The sequence below is a fragment of the Colius striatus genome, chromosome 11 (assembly GCF_028858725.1).
Source record: "Colius striatus isolate bColStr4 chromosome 11, bColStr4.1.hap1, whole genome shotgun sequence".
Classification (NCBI taxonomy): domain Eukaryota; kingdom Metazoa; phylum Chordata; class Aves; order Coliiformes; family Coliidae; genus Colius; species Colius striatus.
Window position 1 is genome coordinate 7,031,578 of NC_084769.1, and position 20,392 is coordinate 7,051,969.

Here is a 20,392-nt window from a genome sequence, read left to right on the forward strand (position 1 = left end):
TAAGGAGGTGTATCAGCATCCCTGCTGTGGCCTTCATGAATGCAGAGATAATTAAAGCTTTTTAAGGTGACCGTAGGTTGAAGCTAACCACTCTGTGATTTAAAGCCAAGATCTATTGGTCTGTTGTGTCTTTCCTCCAGGTTCCTGTTGTTGCAAGAACAGCAGAATTTGAATAGTATAAGCGCTCTTCCTAAATTCCTGCTTTCCATAAACTGCCCGTCAGATCAAAAGCAGAATCTCTGTGCAAGAGCACAGAAATTTCTAGCCTTTGATTTGGAACAGATGAGGCACCCTGTGTTCCTCTAAGATTACAAAAACCCTGTTGGCACAGCACACAAAAAGGACAGGCAAAGGAACCACATGAAATAACTCAAAACAAAGGAGGTGGAAATTCAAAAATAGTACATGGAACTCAGATGACAGATTGAGAAGCAGATGAATGGCAATTAAGAGGACAATTTCATGTCCAAAGAGGATGCTCCAAACACCTGCCAGAGAACAGAGACTCTCTGGACTAACAGTGAGCTGAACACAAGATAAACCAATCTGCTGATGGGAAGACAAATTGAGGCACGTTATCAATTACATTTTTGTAAGGTAGTTAGAGACAGTTACCTCTATCCATGATTTAATATGTGCACTTCCAAATTAAAGGAAGGAAAAGAACAGTGAACTGAACCCAGGATAAAAGAATTTGCTCAGTTTGGAAAGTGCAGGTCACTCATTTCTTGAGCTTATTGAATGGGTGATCAAGGAAAACAATGACAGCACTGAAGTAAATCACAAAAGCCAGTCATGGAAAAAAGCTAGGGTGTTCTTTCTGGATATCAGAGAAAAGGTCTGGTATAGAAAGGAATCAAATTCAGAAGAGTTGGGGATTTGTATTTTTAAGCAGCTTGTTATATCTAATGTTCATGAGCTACTCCAGTGAAGGTAGGTAAATTAGTCAAGGTGCAACCTGTGTACCCACCACAGCTGACCCAAAGTATTCACACAAGCTGTGCTCAGTGAGGCTGGCCCCTCTAGCCAAGGACTTGGGTCCTGACAGAAGCCACAGCAGAAAAACCCTGTAAGACCAAGTAGGCTGGTCTGCTTGGAAATCCTGCATTTCCATTAAGTCAAAGCTGGAATGGTTTTGTCATCACTGGTTTTTTAACCTTGGGATACTCTGCTTGCAGTAACCACATCAATGGCCAAAAAACCCATCTATTTCCTCTCGAGAAAGTATGCTTAAAGGGTTAGTACATTTGAAGAGAATAGGAGAGTTGGAGACTAAACTGCTGACACACACAGATGAACACACTAAATGCTTCTTTGGTTAGCTACCTTCCCCTTAAAGCTGCAAACACAGAATTGCTCACAAAACCCAGTGGAAGATCAGGGCCTCAGCCCCTGAACCCCTCTGAGCGGTGATTAATTTCTACATTAGACTCAACCTCACAGTATGTTCACTTGATAACTATGATACATTCACATAATAAGTCACATTGACACAAGTGAACTAAACCTTACTGAAGTGGTAAGTTCAACAACCAGGCTTCAGTCAGGGAAAGTGAAAATAATTGCTGTGAGAAGTCAAGTGCCCAAAGTTCGCTCTCTAGAAAAGCTACAAACTGACCTGTTCTGTTCTATACCATTTTAATTGTCTTGTACTCACAGCATTAGCAAGTCTGAGACAAACTTAAATCTACTTCCAAAGTTTGCATCCTTACATTTGTCTTTCTGCACTTTGTAGAAGTCCTTCTAAAGGCCCTGGCAAAGAACTGAGGTCTAAGTCTTACAGCTTCTCACTTTTGTGCTGGTTAGAGGGAAAGAAAGAGCACTGTCCTGCAAAACAAAAAGAGCAGGAAACAAAGAAGACCTTTGAAAGAAGGAGGAACACACTCCCACAGCTCATAAAGCTAGAACAATGCCTCGAATATCACAGCAACTGTCATTCAATATAGAAAGCGATGGCTTAATGAGACTTAGGTATGGTCAGCTAGCCCATGTTCAAAGGTCACCAGATATTAATTGTGAACAAGACAAACTGAACTGCTTAAAAAAAACACCTGTCATGAATAATTTCTCATGCTGAGCAATTCTGCATGCTTCTGTAATTTGCTCTTCTCTATTAGGGTTGAATAGCATTCTGCTAATTATTAATTGGATAATGATTTATTTCAATCACTAATTCAATAATGTGTTCAGAAGTGCATTTTGAAAGCTTCCAGTACTAGAGTCCATAAATATCAGGCTTATCTTCACTTAACTGCTCTGGTTGGGAGGCATGCCCAGGTGATGGAAATGGAGCCTGCGAAGCTTTCTGCCTACTTCTGGGCACTCTACACCCAAAGGCATCAAAATAGCCATGTACCCTGGAGACTAAGGCAACAAGGTTTCCTCATTGACCTTGCAGGAGCAGATGACTGACACTTAGTTGCAATTAGTAGGAAGGACAGACCTCAGGCAGGTGAAGGCACAGGATTCAGCTCACCAAAGGTTTCAGGGGATGGCTGCTATGGGTCCATGAGGTGTCCAAAAGATGCTCTGGTTTTGCAAGGCTCCAAATCTTACTGCACCCCTCCCCAGACCACAGTGATGGTGGCTTGCTTATTACAATGAGATCACCCTGACTGCCTTTATGAAACGAGTTTCTCTGTTTTGGGAGAGCTAGATTATATATCCTAAACAGGGTCTGTCTGGAGATGAATAATTTGCCTTTATGAGAACAAAAGCAGGGTATCCAGAAGGTGGAAACACCTCTCCTTTATCTCTGATTTCCACACCTAAGGGTATTCAGAGCACTCAGTAAATCAAGTGCAGAAGGAAGGGCAAAGGATAGGGCACTGCTGACCACTCCTGCAGCCTCTGCCATGGATCCTGTGCCAAGGTCACGTTGCAATCACTTCTACTGAGACAAAAAGCCTACAACAAGAAAGTCAACAATAATCCCCCTTGAGCTACCACTCCCTACTACCTCCCTAAAAGAAGCTGGACCATTAAAAACACCACATAAATATCACTGACACAAAACAGCCTTCATGGTTATTCAGAAGGGCCCCACGCATAGACAACCTCCTCTTTTTAATACTGATAAAAATCCAGCATTTCACAAAAGAGCAAATCACAGTACAAGGCAAGCCCACCTTTCAAAACCCAGCAGCTCCCTTTTCGCAGGAGAAAAGGTAGCGTTGTGGGGGAAAGGTATAGCATTCCTCCTTCATGGCCCACAAAGGCATAATCAATTGGTACAAAAGCACATTGTTGAAACACAAACCTCGGAAAGCTGCTTTATGAATCCGTGCAGCCAGCTGGAAAAGCCATCAACAGCTGCAAGAGGAATTCACTCTAGGACTGAATCATTTCTTTAGGGTGGGGTTTTTCCTTCTATTACATGCAGCTCAGGTTGCTGATCCTCATCCTGAAGACCCTCCACAGTGCAGCCCTACTTCTTTCTCTGCTCCTTTATATACTCAGGAACATTAATGCTTCCCATTGTATTACTTAATCTCCTCCTGAGACATCATTTCTCCTTCTCCCATCATATAGCTCACTAGCAGTCTTTAAATCTATTACATCACATTGTGTGGAGGCTCAACTTTTTTGACTGAAAGTCAAAAGCATTAGTGTCTTAGGGGCAGGAAAGATACAGAATTTGCCCCTAAGATAAGGCCTTTGTCTGTAAATCAATTTAGTGTAATGACTGCAATGAATTGCAAAAAAACCTAAGAGAAAACATCCAAATGGAGTAACTGTCCTCTTTCTGTCTGACATAGGCTACATGTAAAATACAAGTGAACAGAATCACAGGCCAGAGCTTCAGCAAAAAGTGACATTGGAATATATTCTGTGTATCAGTTTGAGCTTGAGACTGGCACAAAATTGCCAGGAGACCACTGGCTGCTGAAGTGATGTGTACTTGGCATGTGCAACAGCAGGTGACATCACAGAGGGGTTGTAATTAAATATGATTATCTCAAGAAAATTCCTCATTCCTTTGTTGAAACCAACTGTACAAATCTCCCAATTTAGTGAAAAGGAATAAAAATTTCTGAACAATTAACAGCTGAAATAGGAGATATCTTCAAACAAAACACTGACTGAAATATACCTTCTCCTAAGCTTATACTTCTACAGGATTTTCAGACAAACAAGAGAAATGCCTCTGGTATTCTGACAGTGAAGCCAGCTTTAGCCCTCTCCTCCTTCATTTCCATTGCTGCAATGCCAGTAGACTGCTTTACTGAGGAAAATCTTACTGATGTAAGTATTAAGGGTAATAAGAAGATATTCAAAGAGTGTTTAACATTCACAGCAACCTTGTGAAAGCTACTCCAGCAAGTAAACAAGTACACACCTACGACAGTCTCCAAAATCATAGACTCGTGGAGTTATTTTGGTTGGAAAAGATGTTGAAGATCACCAAGACCAACCCCTAACCTCACACTGCCAAGCCCACCACTAAACCATGTCCCTCAGCATCTCAGCTGTGTGTCTTTTAAATATCTCCAAGAATGGGAACTCTACCACCTCACTGGACAGCCTGGTACAATGCTTAATAACACTCTCATTGAAAATGTTCTTGCTGATGTCCAACCTAAACCTCCTCTGGCACAACTTGAGCCCATTTCCTCGTATCCTATCATTCATTACTGGAGAGAAGAAACAGACCCTCACCTTACTGCAACACCCTTTCAGGAAGCTGCAGAGAGTGATCACGGCTCCTCTCAATGTCCTCTTCTCCAGGCTAAGTAACACCAGCTCCTTCAGCCACTCCCCATCAGACTTGTTCTCTAGATCCTTCTCCAGCTTTGTTGCTCCAGCCCCTCAGTGTCCCTCTAGTAGCGAAGGGCCCAGAACTGAACACAGCACTCGAGGTGCGGCCTCACCAGCGCCGAGTACGGGGCGGATAACTGCACTCAGCATCAGAGGCCTTTCCCATGTTGTGTGCTTTCTACAGCCTCCTTACCTGAGCTGCTGCAGCGAGCTGGCTCCACAAGCCTGCCGGTGCTGTCGTGGCAGGTGATGGCGCGCAGCCGCACGCCCGCACCGCACTCCTCGGCCTCACTGTGAGCCCACGCTCCTGGCGGCGCCCCGGATGAGCCTCCTCCGAGGATGCAGTCAGACCAGTTCCCGTGGGGCTGGGAGGTAAACACCTCACAAGGGCACAGCTCTGTTTCGACTTGAGGATAAACTTCTGTATTCTGGCATTTGTCTCGCTTTCTGCTTCGCCCTGTTCCAACCACAGAAATGTGTTCGTTAGCTTAACATCTGTTACTTTTGATAACAACATGTCACATTATTTATACTTGCATGAATTCAACACATTAGAACCAAGATAATCTGAATGTTAATATCCAGAAATGTTTCTCTAGCATCTATTAGCTGCTGCTGCCAGTGCTCTGGAGTGCAAGGACAATGTATTTATCTCCAGGGGCAACCAGAGAACTTGGAAATACTGTTTTGATGGGTAGGGCAAGGAGCAAAACGCAAAGACTTACTCTAGCAATGGTCTGCCCAGAAAATGCTTTGTAATTTTATATAGTATCATCTTCTTCTAATTATCTGATGAAAATAAATTGATTGTTTTGTCTCTATTTACTTGCAATCAATGGTTGCCAAGACAACTTCCAGAGGACTCTACGTTAGCCACAAGTTCTTCTTTGAGGCTACTTTACAAATTAGTTAAAGATGCACTCTGCACACAAACCATACTTTGAAGAAAACAGAAAAGATAATCCTCAGAAAATTATTAGGGCTGGAAAGCATTTCAATGGTTCTATTTGATTTTATGTTTTCCTTTGCACTATTTCTTCAACAAGTTTTAAAAGAAGGCTCTCTATAGATCTTTCGGTAGCTTCAGTATGCAGAAACATTCAATAAACCCATGGTGCAGCTCTCTGCAACTGCTCTCTCCATGCCCTGTTCCTGGAGGACTTCTAGGCATAAGAAGAGGTCCCCAGTACAAGAAGAGATAACATAAAGAGAATTCATGCTCCTTGAATCCCCACAGCTGCTCCAGGGAACAAAGTTCTGTATACAGCCTCTAAAAACAAAATCAATGCTTTTCTTGGCATGGGTTAGGCAACATGTTGTGGAGCAATCTTTCTGCTGGCTGAGCTCAGGAACATCGTTGCATTTGACATCTGCACAGAAGGGAAGAATTCATCTTCACTAACAAACCACATCTGTATCCCCTCCTCAAAATATTTCTTGAGGACCTTGGATGGGATAAAAATACTTCTGCAAAAAGTTTTAAAGCATTGATTGCAAATGAAATGTTTTGTCTTGGGTTTCGTACACAAATATGATACGAAAAACAACAACAAAAAACCTTATGTAACACAACTACTCTCTTTCTAGTCTGGAACCAAGAATCATTTCACTGTATGTCAGCAGGAGCACAAGGTGCCTGTCATCAATACCAGTTTGCATACAAACAAGTACCTCCAAAGAGAAGGGAAAAGAGAATTGTAGACCCTTAGTAATACTGTCCTCAAGCCCCAGTGCTTTCAAAATTGTATTTTCAGAGTTCTGAGGGATGAAGAGTTTGTGAGCACAAAGGGATAACAAGCACAAAGAAACCACATAGTGATAACTTTATATATATATATATTCATATATATATATATTTATGAGCAAATTCAGGCAAGGTGTAAGAGGTACAACTCCACATGCTTACAGGAAACTCTTTTGAAAGGCTTTAAATACATTGGGAGCTCTCTAGTGGCATTTGCAGCATTTTGTGTTTGATGAGCTGACAGAAGGCACAAACTGAGTGTATACGTACAGCTGTATGTTCTGCACTGAATTAGTAAACAGGGGAATTGGGGACTTGCCCATGCTTTGCCATTATTACAGGAAGCACATCAGCCACAGGTAAGGATGATAATAACCTCACACTTATACAACACTTTTTTTCCAACTTGCCCTGCCATCTGCTTTGTGAGGATCCTCCCTCTACTGAAGTCACTATGAAAGACTCATTTTGAGGGCAAAAGAGACATTTTATTCACAAAGATGTAGTTTTAAAATTGGTGATGGGGATATTTTTATGCTCCTCACAGACTGCTTTAGAAATCTATATTAAAAAATACTTGTGCCAAAATTGTCATGGACATAAATGCCTCAATTAAATGGTATTTTCTTTTTTATGTTACATTGCTGAACACCAGCAGACAGTAGATGCATTAAATATTATCTGTCAGTACACACTGTACATTAAAAATACTCTTTCTACAGAAAATGCATTGTATCCAGGGCACTGTGAATTAACTGACTATATTAACTGAAGACTTACCTAAAAACTGTGTTTTCATTATAATGACTTTGAATTTTGATAGATTCCATAATAAGTCTTTTGCTTCTTAAGTGATGACTAATTTTATATGTAGAGTCTGTGATTACTTACAAAGTGAAATGAATAATACTATTAAAAGCTGAGTGGGAGGCAAGCAAATGCTTAGCAAACAATTAGCAGATTCCCACTAAATGACATTGTTAATGAACTCTTACGATGAAGTCAACTTGAACACAGACACACGCAGTGTTGAGCAAGGAGGCACAATTCATTCCCACTTCCAGAAAGGTGAAATACAGATAAAGGAGCCTTAGCAGCATGAAGGACTTCTCAAACAATACTTCTAAATCTTTGATCTGGATTCACATGGATGAGATTTTTGCAAGACTTTTGGTCAGCTTCAATTTTCATGACATTTTATGCAAAGACAGCTCAAGCACTAATCTCATCAGCATCTCCTTTTGAACTGTGGTAAAACCAAACGCAATGGCTGATTCAGTCCTTGCTCTCTGTAGTATTGTGCTGTCCCTGACCTGGGACACCCACAGCACATTCATTACCACTTGATTTTCAGGATGGCTTTGAGACCAGAAGGTCCTTCCCAGCCAGGAAGAAGGGAAGTCAACAAGGTCTCATGGGAAGAGCTAGATGATGTTTGGTCACACATTGAGTGTGGGTGAGGAGATAAGTCATCAAAACCTGAATATCAGAAACCATTTGTGGTTCACTAACTTGAATGGATCTATGTCTGATGAAGAATAGAATAAGGAAGGAGATAGGTAGGACCATATTGTTTTGTAACTTGCACATATGTTCACAAAGAGAATTCAGATTTAAAACTAGCTGGAAGTAAGCATTAATTTAATTCTTATATATTTTCTTTAAGATCAGGCTCCTATTATTCTGATAAGGTTGGAAGATTTCCATTACTGTATATAAAAATACAGGCATAGAGAGAACATTTTTAAACACGCTCTTTGGCAGAAACAATAGAGCATTGTATAATAATGATTTTTATGTAAAAGAGAGATCTTTACCCTTTAATGAGCCACACTGACAAGTGGCATCTTGAAGCCATTATGTCTGTACACTGTAATTGTTAGTTATTAAAAACTTGGATGATTCCAGACAGTCACTAACTGAGTAACAAGATACCATGTAGCCAGGTACAAGTGAGTCTAGAAGAAAGGAGCCACCACACGTTGCTGTCATTAAGTTCCCAGCCATTATCACAGCAGATATTTTAACAGCAATGTTAGCATTATGCCCCACAGTAGAAGTCTTTGAAGTTTCACCTTTATCACAAGAGCAAACTCAAGCCAGCTACACCATAGCTCTCAAACACAACACAGAAATATGAAAAGATGTGAGTGCTCAGGCTAACAATAACAGTAAATTTCTTGTAAACCTTCTAAAACAGTATAATTCATTTTGATTAGATTGAGCTATGCATGTGGGGGGAAGGGAACTCTTAACAAAACAGTCCCAAGCTATTAGTGTTACAGAGCTTTTCATTTGGTCAGCATTCAAATATACTAGCAAACCATGACAGCAAGTATGGGAGACAGCTCCATGAAATGGTTTGAACCAGAGTATTTAATGAATAAATATCAAAAAGCAAATAAAACCATTTTAATGATACAGTTTCTTCCTTCTTCATAGTATTAATTTGCCTTGTTGAACTACTACATACTGCTGAGATCAAAACTCCCACTTTTAAACTTCATCCAGATTTCAACAGTCTTAAAGAGAAAGTCACACTGATTTTTGTTCTTGCATACATAGTTGCTGCAGCTTCCCAGATGAATAGGTCAGACAATTTGCACAATGCACAGGCACTGTTTTATTTGCCTTATGCCTAAAAACTGGCTTCCTATCGCTAAGTTTTTCTTCATATCTAAATGTGTGTGCATAAAGCAGGCAATGATCAATATCAGGTTGAAAAACAATGGACAGTCACTCTTCTGTCTGGATTTTCCCAAACCCCCAACATCAGTGTGACACCATCAGAGAAGCACTATTCACAAGTACCACCATTGGATCAAATATTATAAATGACTATACCTGTGAGGGATCGTCTCCTACTTCTAGTTGATCCACAGTCAAGTGAGCATGCTGTAAATTTAGACCAGGGAGTAAATGTGCAGTCATCTTTGCAGGGAACAAGACAGTCCTGTACAAGGGACGGCATGGCCCCAGCCCACCGCATGCAGTCACCGACACTGGCAGAGTCGTTGTACTCCGACAAGCACGTCACAGCTGAAAAGCAAAGGCACAAGAAACCTTTATATGGTTATGTATATTGCATTATACTCCATGCAGTGCTTGTGTTCTATGTGAGATTCCCTCTCCTGGGTTAATAGGATAAAGATGATTTATTTTTAGGTCATTATTCACGCGTCACTCAAAGACGTGCCAGAAGCTTCACAAAACCATAAAGACACATCCTTACTTGAGCGGTGTGTTATCTAAATGATGATATAAATTTCAATATTCTTAAGGAGGCAGTCATTTTAAAGGTTGGGACAACAGTTTAACCAATGATACATTGTACAACCAAACAAGAACAGATAGGATACTGCAGCTCTATGCCATAAAGCATATTTGGTCGAGGCCATGATTCTCAGGCTGTGATGCACACACTACCCATGGAATTGAAACTATTTCAAAGGGAGAAAATACATTGTAAAAAATAGAAAAGAAAGGTTTCCTCTCCAAAACTGCCATCTTTTCCATATTTCAGATGAAGGGAACAACTGTCTGAGCAGCTTTCCCATACTGAGTGCTGACCTGTGCTTTGAGATGCTACAGCTAAGTGCTTCTTGTAGCAAGGTGCAAACATCAGGTCTGCCACCTTCAAACTGACTTCCCTAAACATTGTGTTACCCCTTGTGCTCTCCCACTTCCTGGTCATCTGAACCTTTGAATCTCTTGCATAAACAGAGATGTTTAGGACACGAGCATTCAATCAGTGACCATGGTAGAAAGGGTCTGCAGCTGCTACACGCTTCACTAGAAGCCTACTTTATGAAGAATGACAGCTTGCAGTAAGATCACTACTGAATGGATCCATTAACTGAAAAAAACATAAAATCCAACTGCTTTGTAGGTCTCAGGCAAGGACAGTGTCACTCTGCTGAGGTCCATCCAACCTGAAGTGCCTCCAACACTGGCAAGAGGTGGAGCCACAGCACCACCAAGGCTACAGCTCATAGTCAAATGTGATGCATTGCTCTGACCCCCTGCCCAAAACTCTGCAAGGTATCTAAGACTGAGCCATGACATTAAGGAAACAACAGGCACAGAGTCAGGCCAGGGATGAAGTCTCTGAATTTGGGGCCAGGCAAGAGTCAAAAGGCGTTTGCAACAGCACAGCTCAGGACTTAGATGCATTGATTTCACCCTATCCCCCATTTTACTTTATGTCAATGCCCTTTTCCTTCAACACCTCTGTCCCTTTTTGGACTGTAATGATTAACCTTTCAGGGTGGATAATGGCAGTGTATAGCCATAATGGAGGACAAAAGTATTAATGTATAAATCTGAGTCACAGAAAGCCTATAATAAAACCTGTTGAAGTTTCAGTGAATTAATAATAAGTAATGGTAATAAAGAAAAATAGCCTGCACATCATGGAGTCTTTCATTTCATTAATAATAATTAATTCTCATGAAATCTCCACGACTATAGGCTATTTATATCCTACTTTGTAGGTTAACCAAAGCAAAGATGGGTCGTGACTTGATTAAAGTAATAAAGTCAGGGACGGTTAGGAATTGAATCTGACCCCAAGAGTTTAGTCACGTCAGGCTCTCTGATCCCAAGCAAGACCACACATTGTGTCATAAAACTACAGAAGATGAAATGATTTAATCTGGATTTTATTATTTAACTTTACTCACTTGTGATATTATTTTATGGAGTTTTCTAAATAATTCAAGCTGCATGTATTTTTCCTTGCTGCCTGCATTTAATGCAACTAGGAATGCACCAAGAAAAAGGGAAAAACAACTCTTTTGTTTTCTTACAGCCAAAGGATTTACTGGGGTATACACAGGAATTTTGGCTTTTTAAGTACAGTACTTTATGGAGCAAGAGATGTGTCGGAAACTACCTGGAAATAAAACTCACCTTATTAAAATGTAGATTTCTAAGGAAAAAATCAGCATTTTGAAGAGTGTGTAAAAGGCAAGCAATTGTCTGAAGTCTCTTTAGACTCAAGTGACAGTAAATCAGCATATTAATAACTGCCTCTAAACTGCTGATCCTTGCCTTTCGCTTTCAGTCCTCGTGACCCTTCCTATCTCTCAACTCTGGCAGTCAGGAACTCCAAGACATTCCCCTTCTCAATTACAAGTGCGTGAGGACAGAGGTCACCTCTCTATATGGGAAACTGAGGTAATTGTCCTCTCCAGGAAGGTTAAACAAGTAATAGACTCTGATGTCCAAGGTCTGTGTAGTCTCATTACCTTCAGCAAGGACACCAAAGGTTTGGTGACACAAGTATGTCCACGTGAAATATGGCCAAGTGTGTGCAAAACATCTCAGTATCACTACAACTGCTCACAGTTGCAGGGAAGTCAACAATATCCTGCACTGCCAGCCCCAGGAAGCAATATTTGCCACTGCATAATAAACCAGCATGTTGCAATGTTTACTGCTATCTGACAGAAGACCACAATTCATCCTTGACATTTATTAATGACAACACAAGTGATAGAACTTCTAAATATTGATGTTAAACCACACATTGCATGCTGCAATGAGTTATTATCTAATGGCCCAGTCTTCTGCACAAATGTCCATAATTTTAAGCATACAAAGAATTCATTGAGTTCATTGAGCCCATTTAGATGCTACAAGTGATGGATATGTAAGGATATATGAGATCAGGGCAAATATTTGACAGAGATCATGCAGCTTAAAGAAATTAGTGGCAACAGTAAACGTGGGTAGAGGAAAGTTAAACAACCAATAATATAGTAGATTATACATGTATAAGCATGGAGACAAGAGGAGCTGAAAAGAAAATATAGTGGATAGTCTAGTAAGAGACATCAGACCTAAAGGAGCAGAGGAGGATCTCCTATGAGGTGATTAGGGAAAGGCAGGTGGTAGAAAACAGGGAATTGCTGATTTTCCCTACTTTAGGAATTTTTATAAGTGCAGATCCTGGTAACTCAATCTAGTTATTCCTGACAGAGCAACAGAGCCTCGGTGTCAGAATGGAGAGAAGCTTGTAATCAAAATGCAAGGAATCCAAAAAGCATTTTCTTAATGCCTAAAATGCTACCTAAAGAGCAAACATTCCATTTGCTTCTGTCTCTCCTGGACTTTTGCACTTATCAATGCCAGGAGTGTTACTGCTAAGCTGCTGAGCCCAGCCAAGTACCTCTTTGGTGACACAGCTGGCAGCTGCATTGCTTCAGTGGGAGAGCAGGCACTTCTTGCTTTACATGCACCAAATAAAATGCCAGTGAACACCACCTGGTACCCTTACACACCTAAACCCCCTCCTCCTCAGACTGGCCTAGGCAGTACCATGCATTTCAGTCATATTAGGAGGTAATTCATTTCCACTAAAGGGTCTGCATCAGTCAAGATGATGTCAATGCATGACTTCGTCAGTTTGAGCTGAATTATCTTCAGAAGCTTGAGCTTAATAGGCCAGATCTTTATAGCATGCCAGTCATAAGAAATGGCAGGATTTCTGCTCCATGCTTACAGCTGTGCTTGAGGTGACTAGCATGAACTGCTAAAATAAATGAAATAATAAACCAAAAGCCCATTAGGGTATTCTAATGGATTGAGATGGGCAGGACAGGAAGCAGCAGAGCTGAGGGATCTACTCCAGTGGCTCGTTCAGGAAGCAGCCATCTCATTTCTGCCTGCTGTAAGTTTATTTCCCATTTAAGTTAGCTTTAACTTTAAAGAGAAAAATGTTTTCAAATACAGGCTCTTCTGGAAACAGAAGGACACAAATTTATTCTCAGCGAACCTTCAGGATAGTTAGTAAAATTATATCTCCTCAGTGGTTTCCAGCTACTGATTGGTTTGGGTCATGTTTATGCTGCACAAAAATATTTGCTCTTAATCCTCAGTTTCATCACAAGAGTTTTAAATAAATCCATACCACAAGGCCATTTCTGCCATGTCAACATCTCATTGGGTTTTTTAGGTGGGATACCACCGGAGGGCAATGCAGTCCATTTGCAGCCCTGTGCACTGGGAAGCAAATCACATAGTAATGACAAATCCCTCCTAGACATAATGTGTGATCTCTACCGTCTCTGCAGCATTTAAAATGGACACAAACATATGAATGGAAACAACTAGTAACAGGACGCTGCCAGATAAAGGGTTCTGAATTATAATATTGATTGCCACAAAGAGGGGAAATGTAGGATTTCCTTTTGAACTCCCACTATTCTTTCTTATTACCACTGGTCAACACCATCAAGCTGCAGGATGGCTATTTAATGCAGTTCTGCTCATATAAAACAATGCCTGGCAGACACACATACACAAATCTTCTCTAATAAGGCTACAAACAACATCATGAATTAAACTGCAAGGGTTTAAAATGCTAAAGGAAAATATCTTTTTTCAGGGCAGGGCTGCTATTGTCTAACAGTGTGGATACACTTTTTAAGGTGCCAAGGAAAGTTAGGGATTAATGTGAGCAATGGAAATGCCTGCAGATGCAATCATCTTGCTTCAAGGCTCAAGTCAAGTGTGAAAAGTACAGCTTGGGGAGGAAATTTCCCCTTCTGCTGCTACAGGTAGCTGTTGGAATACTGAACAAGGACTGCTAGCGGGACATTGAGTATGTCAGTCTCTGGCTTCTGGTTTTGTATTTGTACCCCCAAGAGTATGTTTGTATGTCATTATCTTAGCACATGGCAAAGAGAAGCATATGGAAGCCATATTCTTTAATTACATTTATCTTAAATTAAAAGTAAATAGTAGACACTCCTATAAACTTTTGCATGGTGAAATGAAACATTTGTACGTTGTCAAATTGCAGAGGCACAGAATGCATCCTTAGATGATATTACATCAGCACCAAGCAGCATGTCAGCAAAAAAGTGGGGGAACTCCAGTGCTCTCCATAGGCACATGCATAACTTAACAGCACTACAGATGGTTCTAACAAAAACAGTGTATTGAGAAAGAAATATTATAGGTATAACACTGCATCCAATAAGGAAAGATAACACAAATATAGTTCCTCTTAAGTACAATTCCAACTACAGACAGTCTTAGTAATCATATTAATTTACTGAAGTTATAATCAATTCTCCTTCAAAATTGCATTTAAACAGTTTCCAAAGGGTAAAAAGATGAAGGGTGAAAATATCAACTGCAATAGTAGAATTCTATTGTACCGTGGCATTTCAATTTGGGAAACCTAAATTAGTGGCTTCAAAACTCTGGAATTAGATGTCATTAGAACATGTGAAAACAAAGACTGATAATTCCAGGAAAGTACATTGAAGCCAAACACTAAAACTAATGCTATGCAGTAGTGTAAATCAAATGCTGGGCTTAAACAACAGGATGACCTATGAGGCTAGACAAGAGATGTAGGCACGATAATGTAATAAACTTCCCTAGCTTCAAATTTCAAGAACGTATGAAAAAATCAAAGCCAGCATGTAAAGTCAACAGAATTACTTTAATCTAGTTGTTTACCTCTCATTGTTCAGAAAAACTCTCATTTCGTGTTGCAAAATCGTTCTCATTATCCTTCAATGTAACGAGATAACGTTTGTTACACGTATCACTAATGATAAGTGAAAAAGCAGTTCAGGGATAATAACTTAGAAAAACAGAAGAAAATCACTTTAAGGATTCAGACTTGCTGACTATAGCACAGTCTCATAACTCATGATGACCTCATTTATTTTGTATCTTGATGCTCCTTCGTACTTACAATAAGTTTCTCCAAAATCCCAGGGTGGAACATTTCTATCAGTCTTGGTATGTTAACAGTAACCCCTAATTATAAAAAGAGATCATAAGATGACATAGCAGAAGATGTAAGATAAGGTTTTGCTAAATCTTGGGTTTAAGTCTAAGGCTCTGATTCTACAAAGACAGAAGTATATGCTTAAGTTCCCCATGATGACCTCACCTTGGATGCAGCAGCACTCCCTGCAATGAAATGTGTCCAAAGTTTGGACTTTCTGAAGCAAACTATAAGATAAACATTAAAAGTAAAGTCCAAGGAAAAGAAAAAAAGATGCCACAAAGGACATCACAGACACAAATCTAGTAAAAATAACTGAGGAAGAGCAGGAACAACTAGTTATGCAGCAGGGAAACTGGCTCTGAGATGACTAGTTTCCCATTTTGTAATTATTAATGATATTGACAATAGTGCTAAAGGGCTAACAAATGCCACCGAGCAAACAGAGTGCTGAGTAAACACAGACCCCAACCAACATGCACCATAAACAAACAAGAGGAGCCTGAGATGAAGTTGGGAAGCAATAAAGATGGTAAATATCAACTGAAAAGATAAAGAAAAGCAACCAAAAATATTTGCATGGAAAGAGGTCAGAGATGAATTCGGTAGGAAAGGTGGGAACAGAGCATTAGTGTGGAGAAGAGATTGTAACAGGGGAAAGGGGAGAAGTTTGGGTCAGAAGTAACAGGGAAGAAAAACCAGCAAGAAAAACCAGCATGCAAAACTGTGAAGAAGGTTCTCAAGACAAAGGTTCATGTTTTAGCTGCTTTTAGGGTTGGTTTCTTTTTACAGCCTTCCCACAATATGACATGCATTGTTAAAGGGCCTATAAATGTCCCCAGTGGCTCAGCTGCTGGTCCCTGACTGGCCAAGAGCAGCAAGGAGCTTGCATCCCAAAACGAGAAGAACAAGAGCAGAGGAGCAAGGAAGGGGACAGGGGAAAAGGACAGATTAATCTAGGTGCAGGATCCTCAGGAGGAGAGCCCACAGCCGTGGCTTTACGAGGGCAGCCATCCAGGTGTGCCTAGATGTGACCCAGTCACAGAGCTTCCCTGTGGCTACACATCAGCAGCACTCACCAGATGAAAAGGCAGAAGGAGGTCTGGTACACAAGGTTTGCATACCAGAAGCACACACTCCTCACACACCATTCACTCTTCATGGCTTGGCACCTTTCAGCCAACACCACAGCACAAAAACAGAGCAGTTTGTGTGAAAGGGATTGAATATATCCAGGGTTATATGTTAAAATGAGTAAAATCAGTGCAGGCTGACTCCTGTCATTTAATGCCTTAAACTGTACTCACCTCTGTTCCATTTAGAAGTAATTTCTTAGAGTACAACTTTGATATTTATGGATGACGTTATTGATTATTTGCTTGGGAATATAGGATTTAAATCACTGAAAGAATTGAGCTGCACATGTCAATTTTTCCAAGTTGTGCAACTCCATGTTTTAACTCTTCCTCATCTGTGAGCCAAGACTGCACACTTTTTCAGGAAAAGTATGAGAGAAATAGATTGCCATAAAGCCCATTCCCTCTCCCACCCACATGCTGAATGCAGAACACGGGATTCATACATTAATGTCTAGCACCATTTTCATTTTAATACAAGTGTTTTCTCTTCCAAGTGGTTCACACTCTGCCTGGCAAGAAAGAGAAAATAATATGATTTTTTAATGTTTCAAATTTACTTTGGCTAGAGAATAACTGCAATCTGAGTGCCTCTACATTATGCAATCAGTCGAAGGAATCTCTTGCAATTTTTCCCTTTTTTCTCCCCCTAACATTATTATAGGTTTTGAATTGCTTTTACTTTCATTTTCTATTAAAAAGAAAATCAATGGAAGTGCATTAGATGATTAATGATAGAAATTACGCTTCTGCTCCTTCCAGAGAACATAACAAAACACAAAAATGTGCTTCCTTTCTTCCCTCTTTCTGTGGCCTGCAATTACTAAAATTACTCGAGTTCAATTTATTTGTAGCACCTATCATCAAGTTATATGTAAGATGAATTATTTATTGCACAACTTGAAAATAAAACTAAGACATCCTGTTATATACACACACATTGAGAACACATTAAATAAAAAGAATCAAACGTACCAAATAACAGGAGAGAAAATGAAAAACAAACACAATGTCTACAGTGTTTCTAGGTACTCATCTTGGAAAATCACTTAGCAAACTAAGAAGACACTGACTTTCTTTTAAAAGCTCTGCCTCAAGTCATATATTCACTGGCTAGTGCTTTTAGTAAAGAGCTGGATGAACTTACAATCTAATGCAGCCTGTTTTAGTCCAGTCAGGTCCAGTTTTTGGTCATCTTTCACAACAGCAGTAGAGAAGCTCAACATTACAGCCAAACTCGTGGTAAACCCAACCTCAGGGAGGTCTCAGAAGACAGCCCTGTAAACCTGTCCAGCCAAAAGTGCATTTGAGCCTGAAAGTTCTTTTTGGTACTGGGTTTGATAAAATCACTCACTTGCATCACCTTGTGAACAGCTGTACATTAGGAAACACTGCATGATGTTGGGTTTGGGAAAATACCAAACCTTGCTCTGGAAGGCAGGCACTCGGCCATTTCACTCCATCTATCCCTGTACAATGAAGCACAGATACTAAATCCAGAACATAGTAATAACACTCCAACGCATTTACAACTCTCCCAACATTATATTTCACACATTATGGTCCAAGATAACACCTGAAGATTTTAATCTTGATGCCCATCATCCTCAGCTTCCCGCTCCCCAGCTCTGGTTCTCCTTTTGGCATTCAAACTCCTTGTTGCCCTTGGCTAGTCAGGGTTGGGACCGGTAACTGAACCACTGTGGGCATACACTTCAACTCTTCCTGATGCCTCCTGCTCTCACCTACTCATTCTCCTCTCTGTTGTCAATACATAAATCCTGTCCTACCAGGCATGCTCCAAGTATGACAGCACAAATTAACCTGCCATCACAAAGACCTCCTCATCACAAAAGGGAGTCGTGGTCTGTTGGGGGAAAGTCATCACATTATCTCCAAAATTCTTATTTAATCTATACATTTAAGGTAGAATAAACAAGTTTGCCTGAAATTATCACTTCCTCCTTGACAGTACTGCCCACATAATGCTGCTTATACTGTTGCATCTAAGTGAAGACGTGCAGATTTTGACTGGTGCAAAATCAGACCAGAATGTGGTCTCATCTATTTAATTGTAGTTTTAATTAACCATGCTTTTCCAGAATTCTGACCACCATGGCACTTTACATCATATGTCTTCATCAAAGTCCAAAGCTGCAATTCAGAAAGGAGTGACATGGAAATTTGGAACCCCCCACATCCCTTTCTATATTCCACTCATAGAAACTGCTGTTAAATTTTTTCTAAACTACCGATGGGTTTTGTAGATATGGTCCTCCATAAAACTTTCCACTTCAACTATCACTTTTCTACAGTTAAGGACAGATAAGAATACTAAATGCTTTGAGGTCTGAAGTCTGGCTACTCATCTCCAGCCTAAAACTGATAAAACCCCTAAATCTATTTTGACTGAAGCTAATAAAAATGCATACTCAAATAATTCATGTTATCTAAATTAAGTCTCTTTCAGCCATCATCCAACACTGTCTACCTCATGAGACAAAATAAAGATACTGTATTTGACATGGAAGGGTCAGCACAGTCCTAGTACAGTAAAGACGCTGTATTTTGATTAAAGGTGAGAAAGGCAAAAAGAGATTGTGAAAAACTTACTGCACACAACCTTGAGAAATCAAATGTTTAGGGCCTTTCAGGAGATTTGCCCTGATGGGAAACCAGATTGGAATCCCAGCAAGAGCAACGTCACACTCTAATGTGTGGGAGTTCCATAGATGTATACATATCGTTTAAATGATACATTAAAAAAGGCTTTTTATACTTCTTCCTAAACATTCCTAGTGTGCAAGGGAAAAGTCTTTTACAGAAACCCTAATTCAGGGCATCTTTTCTTCAGCAGAAATAAAAATACCAAACAAAAAAACACCCCCACAACCAAACTCTCCAGAAGAGATGAACAGTACAAGAGACTGAAGGACATATTTCTGTGTAGTGCATATAAAATACTCCAGTTCCCCTAAGAAAAAGTATTTCCCTTGGGTCATGTTAAATGAATGGTTTTTTGTGTGAGTGAAGGAGTTCCAATAGGTTTGCCTCTTAAGAATAATAAAAATAATTACACTCATCTTTCCTCATGTTTGTTGTTCAGCCCATTCTCACTGCTAGTACATTCCTTTTTATGCTTCTTTTGAAGCTAACAGATCTAAAGGGACTATTTTCTTTCCCCTTGTAGTCTTTAAAAACACGGTGGAAGATCAGAGAAGATGCAAAAGGAGATATCTTACATTATGTTATGTTTTGCTTATGATGATCTTCCTTCCTTACAGGCAGACAAAAAAAAAGAGACAAATATTTCTTATTTAGCTGATGTGACTTTTCTTAAATTTGCACTAAACTGATATGATTGAGTGAGGATTATAAAGCAGATTGTATTCCTGATGAAACAATGGGAAAACTCACATTTATTTCAAGAAGAAAATAACAGATCCTATTACGCTTTCATTTTAATATCTCTGAATGAAACATTTGTTTGCAAGTATTTGCTTCTAAAGCAATTACACAATGCAAATACTAACTGATCACTATAGAATCATTCATGTATAACAGATATAACATTTGGACACAAGAAGTTCTCCATTGTGATTTCTTTACCATTGGTTCAGATCATATAATTTATGGTTTGTGTAACCAAAAAATGAATCAAATGCAATAAAATCAAATTAATACAGCAACAAGTAAATTGCATCAGGCCTAGAAATACTTTCCACCTTGCTTCACTAGTATTTTTAGCTATTCTTCATACGCTTCATTCTAGCTAACCCTGGGTAGAGTTGACTGGGACACTACACTCAATTTTCTTACATTACAGTCTTTCCAGCACAAATCATTTTCATCCTTGCTACAATAAATCACCAGTTGGATTCTCATCTTATATCCTTATACCTTTGAAGTTTTGTTCATTTTTGCTGGATCTCAGAGACGCTTCTCCCACAAAATTGGTCTGTGTGTAACTCTTTCGTGATTCAGAAGGTTTCTGATGACTGT

The 20,392-nt window shown here is 39.8% G+C and overlaps 1 protein-coding gene across 1 annotated transcript in view; it reads right to left on the reverse strand.

Annotated features, from left to right (window-relative positions):
- The window catches only part of THSD7B (thrombospondin type 1 domain containing 7B), a 273,877-nt gene that overhangs the window by 96,099 nt on the left and 157,386 nt on the right, over positions 1–20,392 (reverse strand). Inside the window, exons 12-13 of the mRNA XM_062004863.1 lie at positions 9,347–9,541; positions 4,952–5,215 (exon numbers count right to left, since the gene is read on the reverse strand). Coding sequence (XP_061860847.1) covers positions 4,952–5,215; positions 9,347–9,541 — 459 coding nt within the window. The remainder of the gene's footprint in view (positions 1–4,951; positions 5,216–9,346; positions 9,542–20,392) is intronic.